At 40.5% G+C, this 20,077-nt stretch overlaps 1 protein-coding gene across 3 annotated transcripts in view; it reads right to left on the bottom strand.

Annotated features, from left to right (window-relative positions):
• The window catches only part of LOC120771282 (kinesin-like protein KIF13B), a 71,676-nt gene that overhangs the window by 27,042 nt on the left and 24,557 nt on the right, over positions 1-20,077 (bottom strand). For all 3 annotated transcript variants that reach the window (XM_040099209.1, XM_040099208.1, XM_040099210.1), the window contains 4 exons: positions 4,315-4,402; positions 1,940-2,103; positions 1,331-1,847; positions 609-1,200 (listed from right to left, as the gene is read on the bottom strand). In XM_040099209.1, coding sequence (XP_039955143.1) covers positions 609-1,200; positions 1,331-1,847; positions 1,940-2,103; positions 4,315-4,402 — 1,361 coding nt within the window. The remainder of the gene's footprint in view (positions 1-608; positions 1,201-1,330; positions 1,848-1,939; positions 2,104-4,314; positions 4,403-20,077) is intronic.

Genomic DNA, 20,077 nt, shown 5'->3' with positions numbered 1-20,077 from the left:
ACAACGTTCGTAGTAGTACATAGATGGAAAAAATAGCGGAGCAGTCGGTTGTAAGTAACCGGAACGGACCCGATTTGTTATCCGACATATCAACTCGGCACCATTTTTCGAATTTCTACAGCTACAACAACAACAGGATTATTACACCGTCGTTCCCACAGTCAGGTCTAAGTAACCGGAACGGACCCGGATTTTTACCTGTCCAAGAATTGCCAACTCGACACCATTCCTCGAAATTTCTTAAGGTATGTTTTCAGCCGCTATAACAACATTAACAACCAACTGTACACTACATAAAAAAATTACTTGAACAATATAGAACCAAGATCTAATTGGATGACAGGTATCTCTGTTGTTGTTGTGGTTGTAGTTGCACAGTTAGAAAACATTCTCCGAATGTGTCTCGAGAATGCTGCGTAGATGGAAATCTACGAACGTAAGGAGCTCTGGGTACGTTTCGGTTATGCGAACCCGATTATCGCAAAAAAAAAAGACATGAAGAATCCAAAAATAACTGTTCCGAATTATAATGCTCATATAACGTCATATCGCCGCAAACCCAAACTCGAACCCAAAAAAAAAGCTACACCAACACCGCAAACACTCACCTTTAAATAGTAAACCAACAACTCATTCAGGGACGGATCAGCATTCAAATTGACTAAATAATATTTGTTCTTCTCCACTTTAATACCGCTCGCCTGCACGCTAATGCCCATCTTTTCGAGCGCCTGCTGACGTTCGTTTTGTATGCGTTCGGTTTTCACGAGCTTCTCCTCCCACGTTTGTGAGATTTGCTTCATCAGATTCTCACTTTCCGCGAGCTTGTCGTGAATATCGACGCGTTGTACATCGCCCACTGGCGAACCGGTTGCATGTTTGAGCATATTACGTAACGCCTCCACTTCCAGACGCAATTCGCGTATGATGCGTGCATTTGGATCCTCATTGACGACAGCATGATTGACAATACGCTTGGCACGATCGGCATAACGCAGCGTCGAGAGCGTTTCTTCGTAATTATCGGCCGATGGTGATATTGTGGCAACCATAACGGTTTTTGAATTACCACCCAAATTGTCCTTCAACAGCCATGTGAGCACGGAGTCGCGATAGGGTACGAATTTGTCGTTGCCACTCTTTTTGCCATTCGATTGATCGGCCAGCTTCGAAATGACCAAACCCAGTGTGGTGAGTGATCTGGAAAAATGTAAATAAAAGTTATGAAAAGCTATGTAAATTAAGAATATATAAGCTTTTTAATAACTAAAATAAGTTTTACAATACATAATGCCCCCCTACCCCAAAAAACCCAGAGACACAAACTCACTTATTAATGTTGGAGCCCTCCTTGAGTCGATCGCCAACAGCACCAGTCTTCACAGCGCGTTCGGAACCAGCCAAGTCCACCAACGACATACGTGACACCTTCTCACCGCTCACACCGGTCGCCTGATCGGTCAGTATTTGTGTGAGCACCACCGAGAAAACAGCATGCGAACGTGACGATTCCGCATTCATATTTGTTGCGGCGACAGTACGCGATTTATTGCCCTCGGTCATGAGATTGTCAATATCCTTGTATGAGGAGACCGCCAGCTGCGACAGACCATCCACATATGGACCCAACACATTGTGTTCACGCACCTTGAGTGATTGTTTATTTGGTTTCGGATCGAGCAGATCATGTACTTTTTCATTATAGATTTCCATGTAGGACACCTCCACCTTATACATGAGATCTTGTGTCGTTTTATTGGCTATGGCTGAGAAGAGCTCATCGCAGAGGCGTGGTATGATGCCTTTGGACTCAAGCGAACCCATCATTGTGTATGATTTGCCGGAGCCTATGATGAAGGGATGAAAAATAAAACAACAAATAAATAAAATGTTCCAACATTTTTGTAAGAAATAAGTATGTGTATGTGTGTGTACTCACCTGTTTGGCCATAGGCGAATATGCAGGCATTGTAGCCTTGGAATGCATTATAGAGTATATCACGTCCCACACAATCGAAGACGGACTCCTGTGAGGCGAATTTCTGGTCTTCGGGATTTAACGAGTAGAAGCAGTGATCGAATGCAAATGTCTTGGGTGGTTTTCTGCAACAATAAAAAAATATATAAATATAATTTATCCGAAAAATGAAAGCGTGTACAAGCGCATAGCAAGCAGCGACAATTTTCGCAATAATTATGGTCAAATAGGCTTAGTTATGCAAAGGAGCACGTGCGCGAGCATTAAATCAGAAATAGACATTACAATTATGTGCTGCAAGTGGTGTATGCCCTGCAGGAAAATTTTAAGCAGTTTCGAATATGATGCGTAAGTTTCTTGATATAGTAGCTCGGTCGAAATCATATGCAAATCGTGCTTGGAATTATAAAGATTACGAAACAAATTGATTCATCCGTATCTAACTGTCTTTGGAGACATGGCTTCTCTGAAAGGCGCAAACTAATTGTCATCGAAATCATCTAACCCAGGAAATGTGCTGTTTCGACAGGTTCGGACAACAACCAGTATGTTTAATGCGGATACCTGCTAACGACTGCCTTACCCCAGGCGCACAAAAGACCTTTAAAATGTCAGGGATTTTTCAGTACCAATTAGTAGTGTGTAATGGACTCAATAACCACCTTGGTAGGGTTCGAGACCATCTAAAACCTCTGCCGGCACCGGGTTGCAATGCATTTGGTTATTAATGGAAAACACTGCGATACTTCCCGAAGGGCTGTGCCGCATAAACAGGTTGAAGCGAACTCCACAGACTTCCCGTGCTAGCAGAATTAAGTCATCTGTCAGAACTCGCAGCCGGAACTACTACCAGTTGAGCTTCCATGCTGGTCTGGACTGGTGACCAGAAGCTTACAATCATTCTCAGTTAGAAGGTGTTTAAAAACAGGTGAAAAAGCTGTCGTCTAAAAAATTACGCGCAAACATACCAAACGACCTTAACTGTTCGACATCCCAACTAGTGGAGATCACACCGCTAACATTTAATAGTCCGTCAGTTCAGCTAATTCGCACACTTTGAAATTCCTAACGTCCGAGTACATCGGTTACTCCGCAATCACATTCACCCAATCCTCAACTCGCGCCGAGGCATAACTCCGACCTATCAGATAAGAAGGAAACCCAACCTAAGAAAGAATCTGAAGTCCGGGTTATCCTCAACAAACGAAACGTCCCGGAGGTACTCTTAATTTATCCGACCGTTAGGGTTATTGTCCAAACAGTCTTAAATCTACTCCTAAACCTATCATCTAGAAGCCTCTTGCTCCTTAGATATATCCAGCTGCTTTACATTATTTTTTTATTTTCTCCATGGATAAAATGGTGAAATGCACTAAAGAAAACGGAACTTCGAATTTGATTTTTTGCAAGTTTCTCCAACGACGCCGTTAAGAACTCTAAAATTACAAAACCTCGCATAGAATATCATACAAACATATAGCCGTTCCGACACCATTGCCAAGTCCTTTATGTGGTGGAGTGCTCAAAATGATACCACACTTGCAAAGAAACTCGAGAGCGTTCAACGGGCGGCGCTCATCAGCAAGTGATGAGAGTTAATAGTGCATTCACGGTTCGTCAAGGACTGCATAACCTCACTATCAATAGCATCGGATGTCTTTGTCATAAGCCTGGGTGCGAGGCAACCTAGAACTGCTATTAGTAGAATGGGAGCGGGTCGGTGCCCCCGTATATTTTTGTGTTCAACTACTAGATAGCTGGGCTTCGCGGCGGCTTGGTCAGCGCTTTTCCACCATCGATACATGTGATTTCGACCCCAGATCAATCGAAAGAGATCTAGTAAACGCTTTGCCCTCAGTAAGACTAGTCACTCCCTAGTTATGGGGCTTTGATCCAGATGCCATTTGCAGAAGCTGTTTGGAAAATATAAGGTGGAAACAGCTCAACACTTCCTTCCTGACTGTCCCACGTTTGGGAGGTCAAGACTTCAACTTGGACTTGAAAGCGCAGACCTTCAGACATCTCACGGAACTGGCGGGAAAGGAAATTAAATGCCTGTGTACATTTGTATTGGCTACTAGGCGTTATGCTAATTTATAGGATTGAACTCAGGAGTTCTTCCTTTTTTACGGCTGCAAAGGACTACGTATAGCACGGAACACGTGCGATTTCTCTAGATCAGCCATCTAATCTAACCTAACCTAGTTTGTACAAAATCTACATATTTTCCTACGAGGTAGCTACTCAAATTTTCTACTAGTTATATACTACTAGACATTATATATATACAGATAGACATAAGAATATGCATATAACTGCAAAAAAGCCTCGCTTACCTCTCCAATTTGTCCAGCGATGGCGGATTTTGCAGAATTGTCTGCTGTTTTTCCATCTCCACGATGCATTTTGTGCCCAACTCGATTTCTGCAAATAAAATGAGACAACATGAATTTCAATCATTATGCAGAGTATTGAATATTATATGACATTTAGTGGACGCTTTAATGGTTGGCTCTTGGTTGGTGCGGAAATGAGAATGATTCATCGATAAGTATATAAAAATAAGTTATTTATGTTATCCTAGTCATCACCTAGTGCATGCGCCCGCAGTATATACATATGTATGTATACAAAACAAAATATTGATCATAAACGGGCACTTGTGATAAAGAATATTATGTAATAATAATAAGGAAAGGAAAATTGCTTAAATGAGCTCATTAATAATAAAAATTATGTAGCTGTAATTTAACTATTAAGTGAAATCGACGAATACCATATACCATGAGAGCACATTTTTAGTCGTTAAGCATAAGCATACATATGTCTTTTATTGCATTAACTTGATGAGAATTTCAAGTGTCGCACGGGTCTGTAATTAAATAACTTTTTTACAAATGAATACGGTCGGAGCGAGAAAAAGAGTATCAAAGCATGAATTGCAATTTTTATTCGATAAAGTTTCGAAAGTTTATATGGTGCGAAGTGACAGCCATCTCGCTCCTGAATTTGAGACACTTACTCTGTAAGGGAGCAATATTGTACCACACTATCAGTTTAAAATAAATTTCGATACCTTTGAGACCTTGCAAGGGCTGAACACAGATTCCTTAAATCTCTTACAGTATCCAAAGTCAATCATTGTCACTTCGAGTAATGGACGATAGTTCAACAGCAAAGCTTCTGAGGTATTTAAGTTAGGTTGTGATCCACGCTTAGACCAATTTTGATCTTTCGTAATGCCATCTGCAAGCATATGCCGCCACACCAGACTGTGAACAGTGTGTATTCAAAGCATGTTCCTACAATTTCTTCTATCAATATTGAACCGGAACTTTGTGTATTTTTGATCTACCGCTTTGCATCCGACTTTTGCAGTTTTGTATACTGATAGGTCATTCCATCGGATTTTAACCTTTCTTGTCTCATGCTGCAGTCCAAATCGTCGTAAAGACGATGGGTTTACAAATATCAGTCTCGTTATCGAATGACAGACCACCACTCTTGGCAATCTCGTCTACTATCTCATTGCCATCGATGCTATTGTGACCTGGCATCCAGTAGTTTGTTTCTAGCGACAATGTCATTGCTGTCCTGCATCTCAAGGGATTTCTGCCCGATATGCGTAATGAGTTTACCTTCTTGATCGCTGCTTGGCTGACTGAAGGTGCCTGGTGGTGCATTAGAGGCTACTTCCGCAGTTTTCCCCAATAGCAAAAACCTCTGCGTGAAATATACTACAGTGGTCTGGAAGCAAAAACGCCTGACTTCTTCTTAACGCTGGACAGTATATCCATGCATCAGCTCCGTTCTTATTTTTCGAAAAAAGCTGGATGTTCGGAGTTAATTTTCCTTCCCAATTGAAAAGTGGTATCTTATAGTTAGAAGAGCTTACCAAACGGCCATTACGTACCGAGCTATACCCGAAGGTTCTATATATAAATTCTCATGCAGCCAGTAGTCACCCCGCCGTTTTTAAGGAAGAGGTCTATTGGTGTCGGTTTAGCACTAGTTCAAGAGCCATCATTAGAGTGATCCATGGCGCTCCCGTTATACACAGCGCAGCGAACTTTTGAACCCTTTCCCTTGGCTTGGTGTAGATTTCCGTACGCATGTCTACCATATTACTGCACTGTAGAGAAGAATTGGTCTAACAATAGCTGTGAAGCACTAGTGAATGAGACATAGATAAAGTCCGTTCCCACGATAGTCGGTTCTACGTAACCGGAACGGACCCGGATTTTTTATCTTGTCAAGGACTGTCAACTCGGCAGAATTCTGTCGCTACAACAACAGAGGAAGAGAGTCTCCAGGTTGTGCCAATTATTTGTCTACATATTTATGGCGCATTGCTGGCCTTTCTTACTCTTTCTTCCACAGCAGTTACACCAAGGTACTTGATGCGGTCCATGAGCGAGAGTTGTGACTCATCTCCATCAGAGGTATTTACTATATATAGAAATTCTCTTCCGAAGAGCTTAATAAACATTTCTCTGGAAGAAATTATACATCTAAAGCCTTTGCAGATGTGTATTTTTTACACAATTAAAAACATTATATATTTAATTTTAGATTTTGTAAATTTAGCGCTAGAAAAGTTATCAATTGAACAACCTCCAACATTCGTCCTCTTAAATGTGTCAACATAAATAAAGCGAAAGCGTGACAAAGTTCCTAAAAGCTTTCCATTTCACCAGGCTAACGGAATGTGGTGCGCTTCTTTTGTGTTCACGCAAAAAAGTTTAGGACATTGAATAATAAATCGTACATAAATTATTCTGCAAAAGAAGCACAATCTTCTTATCACGAACACACTGCGCTGCTGCATGTATGCTCGTTCCACGTCTCGTGCATACGAAATTCAGCATTCGCCTTCGCTCAATCTGCAGCAGAATGGTGACCCGTTAAAGTGGAGCAGCAGAATATTGATAAAGCAAAATGCATTTGAATTGCATAAGTGGCATCTTTTGCTGCGATTTCGAGAAATTTAATTGATAATTAGAAATCTAGCTTAGTTCAAGCAGAAAAACGTGCGATAAGCAGAAAGCGAATAATAGAAATTTTAATTGGAATTATGTGCATAGATAGTAAAATTGCATTAATTGATATGAATTGATTTCATATGGAATAGCTTTGTGAGCTGAAAATTCATACGGGAAGAAAGTAAGACCCATTTATTTAATTGATAATATTTGTGCGGGATTACAAGAATTTCTAATATACAAATCGTGCCACTTTGAGCGATAATAGTAAGACTTTGTTCATAATTTCAAAATTCTTAATTTATTTTTCAACAACATACAAGGGGCGTTCCAAAGTAAACAGGACTTTTTGAATCTAGCGCCCGCCGGTGGCGCCATCTATATGTCGACTGGTGCGTTAGAATCTGCAATCTTTATCGATTGTCCAGTGAGAATTTCATGACATTTCATTTATTGGAAGTGAAGTTATTGCGTTTTAAGTGTCACTATGTTTGTGTTATCGGTGCGAAAATGAGCTTCGAACAAAGAGCCAACATTAAATTTTGTTTTAAAATTGGTAAAACTTTTACCGAAACGTTTCAATTGATGAAACAAGTTTATGGCGATGATTGCCTATCCCATAGCAGAGTGCTCAGTTTCAACGTTTTCAAAGTGATCGTGAGGACATAAATGACAATGAACACGTGGACCAATCAAAATCCGTTGTCACCGGAAATTCCATCGAAACTGTGCATGAATTCATCAAAAATCAGACGAAATCATCATTGAAATTCATGGAAATAGAATTGAATGTCTCCAAAACATCGATTTATCGCATTTTGACCGCACATTTGGGTTTACCAAAGGTATGTGCACGGTTTGTTCCGCACAAATTGACTGACGACCAAAAATTGCTCAGAATCCAACATTCGAAGGACGATTATTTGACCAAAAATCACATTTTAACCATTAACCACTCCCCGTATTCACCTGATATGGCACCTTGCGACTTCTTCCTTTTCGGAAAAATGCATTTACCCATGAAAGGAAAGTGTTATGCAGACGTAGAGGCCATTCAAAAGGTTTGCACGGGCATACTGGCGGCCACACCGGCCAACGAGCTAAAACACTCGTTCGACATGCTTTTGGACCGTGCAACAAGCTGTATTGAAGCAGAAGATTTTGAATAAAATAAATTGATTTTGCCGAAAATACCATTTACGTTTAATATCTTCAATTGACTGGAAAAAAGCTTTCCCCGAACAATCGTTTGAGTTTGCTGTATGGACAGAAATCACACGGAGCTAAATTAGACGAATACGGTGGTTGCGGCACGACAATGGTTTATTTGGCGAAAGGCTCACGAATAATCAATGCAGTATGCGACGGCGTATTATGGTGGTGCAAAAACCAAGAGTTCACGGCCCATAATTCCGTCCTCTTTTTGCGAAAAGCTTCGCACAAAAGACGCATAACGCGCAAGTAGTATTCCTTGACGACAGTTTGTCGGAAGGAATTCGGAGTGCAACACACTTTGGTAATCGAAGGAAACTGTCAACCTTGTTTTTTGACTGTTTCCGGATCGTAAGCATAGATTCAAAACTCATTGGCAGCAATAATACGTTTCAAGACATCCTGATAGTCGGAAAGTATTATTTCACAGACGTTAACGCGACGCTGTTTTTCCAAAAAACTGAGTGAGTTTGGAACCAATCACGCTTTCATTTTTCTTAGGCCCAAATTTTTTTTCAAAACGGTTTTCACTGACTTCTTTATTTTATTGACGCGTTGATTATCAGTTGATGTTGATGGCCATCCTGGATGCGGTTCGTCATCAACGCGATCTCGAACCTCCGTGAATAATTTGTATCAATAGAAAACACAAAAACTCGCGCTTATTTTGACATACGAACGCTATTTGTGTTGGCCACAGTAACTTAAAATATTCATATCAGCAAAAAATGGAATAAAATCGCAAACATTTTCGCGCGATTATTTTTTACAACTTTCGACGTGGATTATTTCAGTAACACAGCATATGAGCTTAATTAAATTTTTACGATGTGGCTCCTTCCATAACTATTGTTTATGGAATTCGTGAAGGTCGTCCAAAATCTGTTATTGTTCCAGAAACTATTAGATGCTGTGCGCAAACTGATATTGCAAGATCGTCATGTGAACTATCAAGAGATTGAAACATCTATAGGGATTAGTGGGACAAGCATACGTTCAATCTTTGATTTAAAAAAATGTTCGATTGGTCGAGTGAAATGTAAAAAAAAAAAATACGAGAGCAATGTTTCGAAACACTTTTAAGGCATCGAAACAGGGGAGGAATCTTAGATTTACCATACCATCAGAACAACGCAGAACCCAGAGATTTACATAATCATTTGCAAGTTGTCTTTCAATAAATCTGGAAAACCAACCGCCGAAGGAGGATCACTTTCACCAAGACAATACGACAAAACATCGATTTGATGAGTCATCGTATAGTCTTCACTTGGCACCGAATGACTTCTTTTTATTCTCCCTCATATAAAATTAACAACAGGTCAACGTTTTTCGACACCTGAAGAGACTGAGTAAAAAGAGAGTAGTGGCACCGACTACTCTAAAAGTACAATACTACTGGATACGTAGATGATATCGCAGCCTTTTCCAGTCCAAAAAAGAAGCGAAAGAGGTTGGTCTTGTGATGAACGAAGGTAAGACAAATTTCTTGGAGAACACACACAAATTTCATGTCTTGGGAACTATGCCAGTATAAATTTGAAAAGGTTACTCTCTCGGAACTAGCAAAATACCTCCACCAATCTAAGTTTGGTGATCAAGCGCAAAATATCTTTTGACAACAGGTGGTACTTTGGGATCAGTAGGCAATTGAGAAGCAGATTCCTCTTTCGATGAACAAAAATTGTGCTCAAAAAGTCTCTTATTATTTCAGTCCTATTATACGGCGCGAATCATGGCCGAGACAAACCGAGATAAGAAAGCACTTGGACCATTCGAGAGAACTGTTCTCTGCAAAGGGTTTGGAGTCGTCGAGGGAATCACGAATTGTGTGAGCTCCACCGCGACATAGATATAGTTAATAGTCATGCCGTATGCATAGAAGATGACGCTTCAGCACAAACCGAAGTAAGGGCGCCCACGCATCCAATGGAAGAACCAAGTAGTGCGTAGGGACCGGTCTATGTAATAAATCGCCGATCTCACAGTACGACTTAGAGAAGTGTGTTTGCAGTTTTTGTGAGTAATAATCTCCTTTGGTCGAATTATAGCTCACATTATTGTTGTCTTAGTACCAGCTTTGTTTTTTAAGAAACTAGGGACAGCTGGGATTTTGTTGAAAGGTCCATTGACCACTGCGATTTAGCTCCGAGTATTTTAATTATCTTCAAAACAAGAGACAGTATAGCCGTATGTCACAATTTTTAACTCCATTACAGCCTCTACATATAGCTTTAATTAATCATACGATTATATATTGTTTCCCAATATTAAGCTATTGCAGAGCGAGTTTTGAAACCTTCTAATTCGAATAATTAGTGTAAATGAAACTTGCCAAGGTTATGTATGCAACAACAACAAGCCAAGGAATGTGTTAATTAACTAGACTTCGTTCGAAAAAAAAATTAAATATATAAATCTTATTTATTATTATTACGTACTTCCTTTTCGACGTATATACGTAAATATTTATGAAGGGCGAAAATTAACAAACGCTGAAAAATTCGATTTCTCTGGCGTTCAGTGTTGATTAATTTCGCATTACACGCTCGTTTAATCGCGTTTTATGCGAATTCGCATACAGTTCGGTAAATACAAACAATGCTTGAGATAATACATTATATTCGCATTAAATATATCAAAATATTTCAATACTAAAAGTAGAACAAAAGGAAGGAAAAAAGCAACTGAAGTTCAATGTGCAGGCAAGATTGGGCCGTACTTAAATTTAGCCATGTGCTATCGCCGAATTGTAAATATGTATGTATGTCTAAATGAGCTTATTTGGAACAAAATATGTGTGCTTTTGGACTGGGCCATGGCTTGCACTCACGAATTTATAATTTTTAATGTCACAAAATTTGTTGAAAATAGTAAGACTTTGTTCATAATTTTAAAATTCTTCATTTATTCTTCAAAATCTTTCAAATGCTCGAAATAGTTGTTAAGCTTGATTTCCGGCGAACCATCCCTACACAGGGTTGTGCGCTGGATTTGGGACCCGCCAAGTAAAAAACGCCCCCAATGAAAACTAAACAACAGCCTCGGACGAGAGTCCCTCCTTATGATGACGACCATGGCGAACGCATTAAGTATTACTATTTGAGGGCATGCACTTGGAATGTTGGGTCCCTTAATTGGGTAGGTACCGCTGTCTAGCTGGTTGATGTCCTAGTTAGAGTAAAGGCTGACATCAGCGCCGTCCAAGAAGTGCGATGGACGGGACAAGGACTGAGACGAGTAGGTACTTATGACATTTACTGCAGTGGCCATATAAAGAAGCGTAAATTCGGTGTGGGATTCGTGGTGGAGACAGACTCCGTCGCCGAGCACTGGAATTCACCCCGGGGGATGAACGTGTAGCCACAATCTGCATTAAAGCGAAGTTCTTCAACAGGACGATGCCCCGACGAAAGAGAAGGACGATGTGACCAAAGATGCCTTTTATGTGCACTTGAAGCGCACTTATGAGAGCTGTCCCCGCCACGATGTCAAAATTGTGCTAGGCGACTTTAACGCCAGAGTGGACAAAGAAGGTATCTTTAGCACAACTGTCAGGAAACTCAGCCTCCATGAGGAAACATCCCCAAATGGGTTGAGGCTGATCGACTTCGCCGGGACCCGAAATATGGTTATCTTTAGTACTAGATTACAGCATAAGAAAATTCATCAAGCTACTCGGCTGTCTCCGGATCGAAAAGCCACCAACCAGATTGATCATGTTGTGATAGACGGAAGACTCGTCTCCAATGTTTTAGACGTGCGTACGCTTCGAGGACCTAACACTAACTCGGACCACTATCTTGTCACACAAGAAAGATTTGACGTCGAGAAGCTGATATCACAATACACAGACAGCCGAACGATTTTCCACACGACTTGCATGAGCTATTCAAATATGGCGGCGAAGAGCTGATAAGAAGCATGCATTCCGACGATTGGAATTTCGGTGTGCTCTGCGCAATTCAAAAAACGAGAGACCCCATAATCAGCGCCAACTACCCTGGGATAAGCCTCCTCAACATCGTATATAAGGTTCTATTGAGCGTATTGTGTGAAAGATAACCTTTATTTTTGACCTGCTTTAACGTGGTTTTTACGGCTTCGGCTCACCTTGCCACGATATTTGGCCGATTGCTCGTCTGTTTGCGGGTAATAATACGTTTCATGACATCCTGGTAGTCGGAAAGCGTTGTTTCACAGACGTTAACGCTAAACATTAAAAAATTTGGTGATTTTGGAATCAATCGTGCTTTCAGTTTCCTTAGGCCCAAATAATCTTTTAAAATAGTTTTCACTGATCCTTCCGATATTCTAATGATACCAGTAAGGTAACCAAAAAACCTTAAAAATCGCGTATACGTGAAATGTGGAACATTCTGAACAAGTTTTCACAAGAGACTATGGCTCAAAAACTTGTTTCGAGCTAACCAATTTTAAGGTGAAGGCTTTAAGGGATTATAAAAATGTGTTTTTGCCAGTTTTTGAGATACTGCCATGAAAGTTAATACGTATGTGCATTTTGATATTATATTGATCATCGTCGGAATCAGCAAGATCGGCCCACTATATAACATATCTCCCATAAAACCGACCATATCGGCGGTTCTGGCAAATGTGCAGCTTCTTCACCAAGAAAAGGTGAGTAAAAGTAAATAAAATATTCGTCAATTTAAAAAGATACGTTTTATTTAAATTTACTTAAAAAATTGGTAAACAGTTGAATTATTGAATCCGTTAATTGTACTAAAGAAAATTGCTTTTTATTGCTCGCGTCATAAAATGCGAAAAATATTGGAATGCAGGCTAAACCACACATACATACATAAAATTAACAATGCGTGTGTGTGTGTGTGTGTTGTGCGGCAATAAAGTTTATCAATAGTCAGTTTTTATGTCTGTCTACACACACTGTGAGTTCATCGCAATAGCTTTGTTGTGCTCGTTGTTGTTGCTGTTGTCAAGTTGAGCTGTTGCAATGGTTTCGTTTCATTTCGTTCGTTTAATATCCAAATATCATGCTGCGCACGCGGCATAAATTGACATTTGACCTTCTCTCAGTGTGTTGCTGCAACAATCAACCAAGCAACCAACCAGCCAAGCAACGCAAATAGCCAAACAACAACGTAATAAATAAGTACAATAAATCACCGTTATTTTTTCTTCAATATTTAGTTTACTGCAATCGAATTTCAGCACTAAGTTGCCGCAGTTTTTTACATTTACACTGCTGTCATATACAATACATACACATACATATGTATGTATGTTTGGCATTATTATATTATTTCGAAAAAGTTGGGTCGTAATTGCCTACTGGGTATATTGAATATTGCGTAATTATTTTAAATACGATTCTTGGCTATAGAATAGTTGGAAATTGCACGGAGAATCGAGATGAGTTCCAAAGGCAGCACTCTCAAATTCATCGGATCAAAATTAATCGAGACTGGTTCATCTTAACTGACCGCGCCAACCAAATCGATAAACTGTCCAACAATCTAAGCGTATGATGCTCCAAAAATAAGGCAAAACCAAAATTCGCTGATGGCACTGGAGGCCACTCCTGGCTAGGCTTATAAGAAGTGTATGGAAAATTAGATGAAACGTTGGCAGTATAGGCTCGCGGCCTATTTTGAACTACTTTGAAGGCGATAGCACAGATTTGTCTTGAAACTTAGTTTTTCTTTTGTCAGTCTAAGTGAAATTTGATAACATATGGTGGGAGCAGAGATGACTCCACTTGAGAAATAAGAACAAATTATAAGAAGCATAAAAGATAGGCAAAAAACAGTTCATTGCTCCAAGATCGCTAGATGAACATAGATATTAGATATTTCTTACTGAGGTATTGCACTGCGACCTAGGGTCTATTGTGCCCTCTCCTATATCACATATGTATGTTCACCAAGGTCCAGCAACCTTAATAACCTCCTGTCTAGGTAGATGGAACCCAGATCCTTAAGCCTTCTTCTGCAAATTGCTGGACAATCCAGAATTAGGTGTACTGGTGTTTCCTGATCCAAGACGCAGAACCTGCAGTTTGCGCAAGACACTATGCCCATGTTGGACATGTGCTTCCTGAGCCTGCAGTGCCCTGTGTAGAGCGCGACGAGGAGGCGGAATTTGTCGTGGGGGAGGTTAATTATTTCCCTGGAACCTAGAAAGGTTGTACCTTCCTAGTAGCATGACGCGCTTCTGCTGCCTGCTGCCAGTGCTGATCTCTCCCCACTCTCTCCTCCGTGCGGAACAGCTCGTTAAGAGTGTGGGATCATCTTGGACGCTGCCACAGAGCGCGCTAGTTCGTCGGCTAGCTCATTTCCTGCTACCCCTTTATGCCCAGGCATCCAGATTAGGTGTACCAGGTTGCACAAAGATAGGCGGTTCGACCTTCCTATGCATTCCTCTACAAACGCGATTTAGTCTCATATGCTGAGATCACTTTTAGTGCCGCTTAACTGTCGCTAAGAATGGCGATGCGCTAGTTGCGGTGGATGTTGATTTCAACGCACTTACTTTTAGCAAAAACTTCTGCCTGAAAGATACATGGAAAGCGTCACATTGGAATGTATAGCTTGGTATGCGGTCTTGCAATGCCTGCTCCAATGCCTTCCGGTGTTTTTAGCCGTCAGTGTACCACTGGATAGTACTGTGTCTCAGCAGTATGTCAAGCTTGGAGTCATTCCACTCTGTTTTATTGTCTAGAGTAACTCTAAAGTTCTTTGTGAATTTAATCCTCTTTGTTAAGATACTTTTCTCCTTGGGAGAAAGGCCAGTGGTGTGCTTTCCCCTAGTGCCTTCATCTGTTGAGACGACATTAGCTTCCCTTTGCCGAAACCCTCTGCTGACATTAGCAGCATGGTATGTTTCGCTACCTGTTTAATTATCAGTTTCAATGGTGTGAGCTCCAGTATGACTTCAAGCGCCGCAGTGGGGCATGTGAGCATTGCCCCTGAAGCACAGCTTCAAAAAACTTTTAAAGGAGTTGAATGGTCTGATGCAGCTTAGGGAAATTATGTCTCCAGCTGCTCCTGAACGGGCCAGCTCAACTGTCTTTTAATTCCTTTTATTAATTAATTATACCCACAAAAAGTCTAGTTATTGCCTGCTCGCCTAATCTAACGCATTGAGACTCAGTATTAGCGCTACGGATAGCCCCATTTATTAATAGAATCTGATTTAGTGGGCGTGGCTATTTCTGTTGTTTCAAACGTAAAATATTTTGTGAAGTATCGTCTCATTAACGTATGAAAATTTGGAGGGGTATCTACACGGATAGAGAGAGATCGCTTATTTAACCGCTTTTTAGATGAAATTATGTTTATATGACTCTCTCTCTCTCTCTCTCTCGCGCCGTTATACCAATAAAAACAACTTTTAGTGTCTTAAAGCTACAATCCCCATATATCAGCTATTGCGGTGGCTTATAGAAATACAATAAAATATTATCAGCTGTTGGTGTAATTGCCTTTTACAGTAAGCTCGACGCTAAAAAGCTGTTGGGGGATGGCTACGATAGCGGAATATGTGCTACACGAGCATATCGTACAGCTACTTAATGCAGCCGACTGATTAGCGCTTTGTCTCTCAATGCATTTGTCTAACTGTCTGTCTGTTTCACTGCAGCACTAATGATCCGATCCGCCGGCTTGCCTATCAGCGTGGAAGTGCAAGCGCATGTCAACTCACGAAGTCAACTAGGCGTTCTAACTGTGTGCTTGGCGTTTGTTTTCGCACTCTATTTACGATGATATTTTTCACATGCACTTTTCACTATCTATCTATGTGTTTGTGTGTGTGTGAATGTGCAGGAATATATGGCATATTGTCGCTGACACAATGGGGGAACCTTGAATTTGAAATATGAACATATGAAACAAAAACAAAACAAAGCAAAACGGATACAAATGCATAAATATTACAAATACACATACATATTTATTAATATATGTATATATATGTGTGTATATATAAATGCATAGAGGATAAGTAGAGTCAAAATGATGCATTGAAGGTTGGCATGGCAAAGCTGTGAATTTTAGAGCACGGACTACCGCATGGATGTATGTATGTATGTAGTATACACATACATATGTACAAATGTATATATCAATGTGCGTACGTGTGTGGGTGGGCCTGTGTGCTCGTGTTTTGATGAACGCCAGCGCTTACTCAAATAACAATGTCGCGATGCGACACTTGGCTCTGGAATGCTGATATTGATTTCAGCCGCCGATGCCGGAAGGCGGGGCGGTGTGTGTGGGCTCCCTTGCGAGTGTGATAATTGCCATATTAGCGGTCGCATAGTGTACATATACATATATGTATTATCAACAAATTTAAACATGCACATACTTAGGTATGTATGTGTGTGTCGCCTCCATGGTGGCAAGTGCGAACGACTCCGCGCCGTACCGCGACTCCATGATAAAATCTACCAAAATTGCTGACACGCGCAAATAATAACGGAAAACCCATAGCATTCTAGCACTAACTGTGAATTAGTATTTACAACAACTTTTCACTTTTTTGTTATGTAATCAAATATTTAATGTTGTTAACTCCGTTGCGGCAAGCGGTATAAACAATGTTTTAGCTTAATATCATGCTGGGTTACTGCTTTCAAGACTATGTTGACCTAGTTATGAGTTTCTAGAAAATTTATGGTATGTGCCTGAACAGTTAGTTTAAATCTCACCGAGCGAGTGTCAGAAGATCGCCTACCACAAGATATTTCCTAGCAGAAAGTGAGTGCCCGCTTGGCGGAACTGACGCTGCAGCACTGCATATTGCAAATCAAGAGTCGCCGCAAGAAACGAGAGCGACCCTTGCGCAGTTTCGTTCTTGATAATGTAGCAGGTTAAACTCATACTAATCCAGAATACACTCTGACTTATTAGACATACTTATGTCCAGTGTGAAATGAGTCCAAGCGTGACACTAGCCACCTCTTTGCATGCCCTGCGAACCCTACACATCTGGCACCCTTCTCCCTGTGGTCCAAACCCATCGAAACAGCGCATTTTCTGGGCCTACCATTGGCTGACGTGGATGGTAACTTATCTAATCATAATAATAATAACGATTCGACGCTGTACCCGCCGGGGGAAGCATAGGAAGAGGAAGACCTCGACTCCGTTGGAAGGACCAGGTGGAGAAGGACCTGCCTACGCTTGGAATATCCAATTGGCGCCACGTAGCGAAAAGAAGAAACGACTGGAGCGCTGTTGTTAACTCGGCTATAATCGCGTAAGCGGGGTCTGCGCCAATTAAGAAGAAGAAGAATAATAATAACGGCGATTAGATACCCGTTATAACAACAACAACTTTGTTAAAAACTTTAGTCCGTCCCGTTCGAAACAGTACGTCTCGAAACATCCGTTAGCTAATTTCGACGACATCACTTTAAGATCACTTAGAGTTTAACGAGCCGCCACAATAATACCGACTATCCTGTGTCTCGTGGCAGCAAACTCGCTCCTTCTTCTTTTTCTTCTTTGGCACTACAACCGCGGGTCGAGGACACAAAAATTTTGCCAGCTGCCTCTATTCTTTTCGAAGTCACGCCAGTTATATGTACATCTCAAGTGCAGACAGATCGCTATGCGCTTGGTCTTTCCATTCGATGGGTGGTCGCCCTTGTTTGCGTTGTCCACCCATGTTTCTCGAATCGAAGAAGCTAATCTAAAGAACTAACCAGCGCATTCCTTGAATTTTTATGCGTTTAACCATATCCATGTCGCCGTAGCGCTCATCCAGCTCGTGGTTTCATCTTTTTTCATATTCAGCGCTCATAAAGACGGCTTTTTCAATGTTACAAGTGCTTTCTCAACTCTGTTCGTCAGCATCCTTGCTTCTAATACGGCGGGAACAACGAGAGACTTATAGAGCATAATTTTTTTTCGTCGAGAGATGGGTATAGTTTTTAATTGCCTACCGAGCCCAAAGTAGCACTTGTTGTCAAGTGTTATTCTTTGCTTAATCTCCAAGCTTAGATTATTGGCGGAATTTATGCTGGTTGCGTGATATACATACATACGTAGGTTGGCTTTTATATTTCGGGATTTGACAACACTAGTGTTGCAATCTGGCAACTGCCAACTTTTTTGTAAAATTTGAAATTTTTGATGTCATATATTCTCATAACGTTTTGACATACGAGCACTATTGTGTTGTTTACAGTAACTTAAAATATTCTTCTCGACCAAAAACTGGAATTAAATCGAGAACATTTTCGCGCGATTATTTTTTACAATTTTCGACGTGGTTTAAAACATCAAGAGTCCATAGATGAATTTAATTAAATTTTTGACGATGAAACTCACTCAAGGACCCGTGCTTTATTGATAGTATGGTGAGTTCAATCGAGGTCGTACACCACTCCAAGACGAATTTCGGGAAGATCGCCGTTGTTGTTTCGGAAACTATTGAATCGCAAACTAATATTGTAAGGTCATCATGTGGCCTATCCTCAGTTGGGTTACCCACGTGGTTAATTTTTTGTCATGAAGGTCAGCTATTAAGATCTGCTTCAGTAATTAATCGAATACCTTTAATCTTACAAACCAAAAGACCCCAGTTTCAATTAAATAAGCAACAGGATAAACATTTTGTATTACTTTCGAGTTCTGTAAAAGAAATTGTATCAGAGAATAGCTATTTTTCAAATGTGCAGCCTCGAAAACATCCAATTACTGTTCTTAGATTCAGGGGTTTGTGAAGCTCGTCTTACTCACTCTATGTGTTACTGAAATGAATCGAATTAAAAAGGAAAATAAGGACTTAGCTACGTGAATTTAAGATCATAAGATCTCAAAGACAAAGCAATGCCTAAAAAATCCTAACAAATCTAATTCTTGCTGGACTATTAGGAATTTTTAGCTTCCTTAGGGTCGAAGTTTGTGGTTAAGAAAGTTCTAATCTAAATCTACATGACCTAAAGGTATCGAAATTCTGCGGACCTAGAGGGCTTCCAGTAACATATCTACGTCCAGTACAGAAAAAACAATTTCCGACAAAATTTCAATTATTTCCTTTGCCTTAAGACCGAAGAGACTAAGTAGACTTAGAAGAAGAGTACATACCGAATAAAATTCCTAGAACTGTTTCAATACATATGCAGACGAGTGCTAGATTAGTAATTGAAAGCAAAGTCACGACACATGCAAACCCCATTGCGGATCCTCGCAACACGACATTGAGGACGAGCACAATCACGTTACAATAGCAAAATGATGACAAAAGCAAACACGTCAATGTGATTTGTGTCAACATGACTCGGCCTATGCCATATGCCTCTGTATGTATGCCATGTGTGCACATGCGTGTACTGAGCGAGCGCATTCAAGCGAGTTCCAACGAATTCAAATGGATCTAAAGGATAACTCACACCAACAAGGACAAATAATAAAAACTAAAACTGTAGCTAGGCACGTTCCAAATGCCGGCGTGGCATCGAGTGTATACGGGCATTGAAAATAAAACGGATTTGAGCACACACATACGAATATATACAAGGGATATCCTTAAATTTGGAACTAGTTATAGTTCCAGTATTTACGATATCCATCTGACATTTTGCACACGACTTTTTCCCCCTGAAAACCGAAACTCATTGTCGGAACCGGAAGCGATTTCTGGTTAATGGATTCATCCAGAAAAATCAAAGATTGGACTCGACGAACGTAGGTCACAACTACAACTTAAGAAACCTGCGGTATATAGTTTTTTGAGAGAACCAGTTTTGGGCACTAAAATACTGAGCTCTTTCTTTCGAAAAAAATCTCTCGTAAAAAAAACGTATTCATATTTGTATATCATCCAACCAGCGACTGTTACTCAAGTAAAAGTTACCGATTCAAGCGAGGTTAGATCTTTGGACATAAAACAATAAGCCGACCAGACA

The sequence above is a fragment of the Bactrocera tryoni genome, chromosome 3, assembly GCF_016617805.1.
Source record: "Bactrocera tryoni isolate S06 chromosome 3, CSIRO_BtryS06_freeze2, whole genome shotgun sequence".
NCBI lineage: Eukaryota > Metazoa > Arthropoda > Insecta > Diptera > Tephritidae > Bactrocera > Bactrocera tryoni.
Note: the sequence above shows the minus strand (reverse complement) of the source record. Positions and strands in the feature narration are given on the sequence as shown.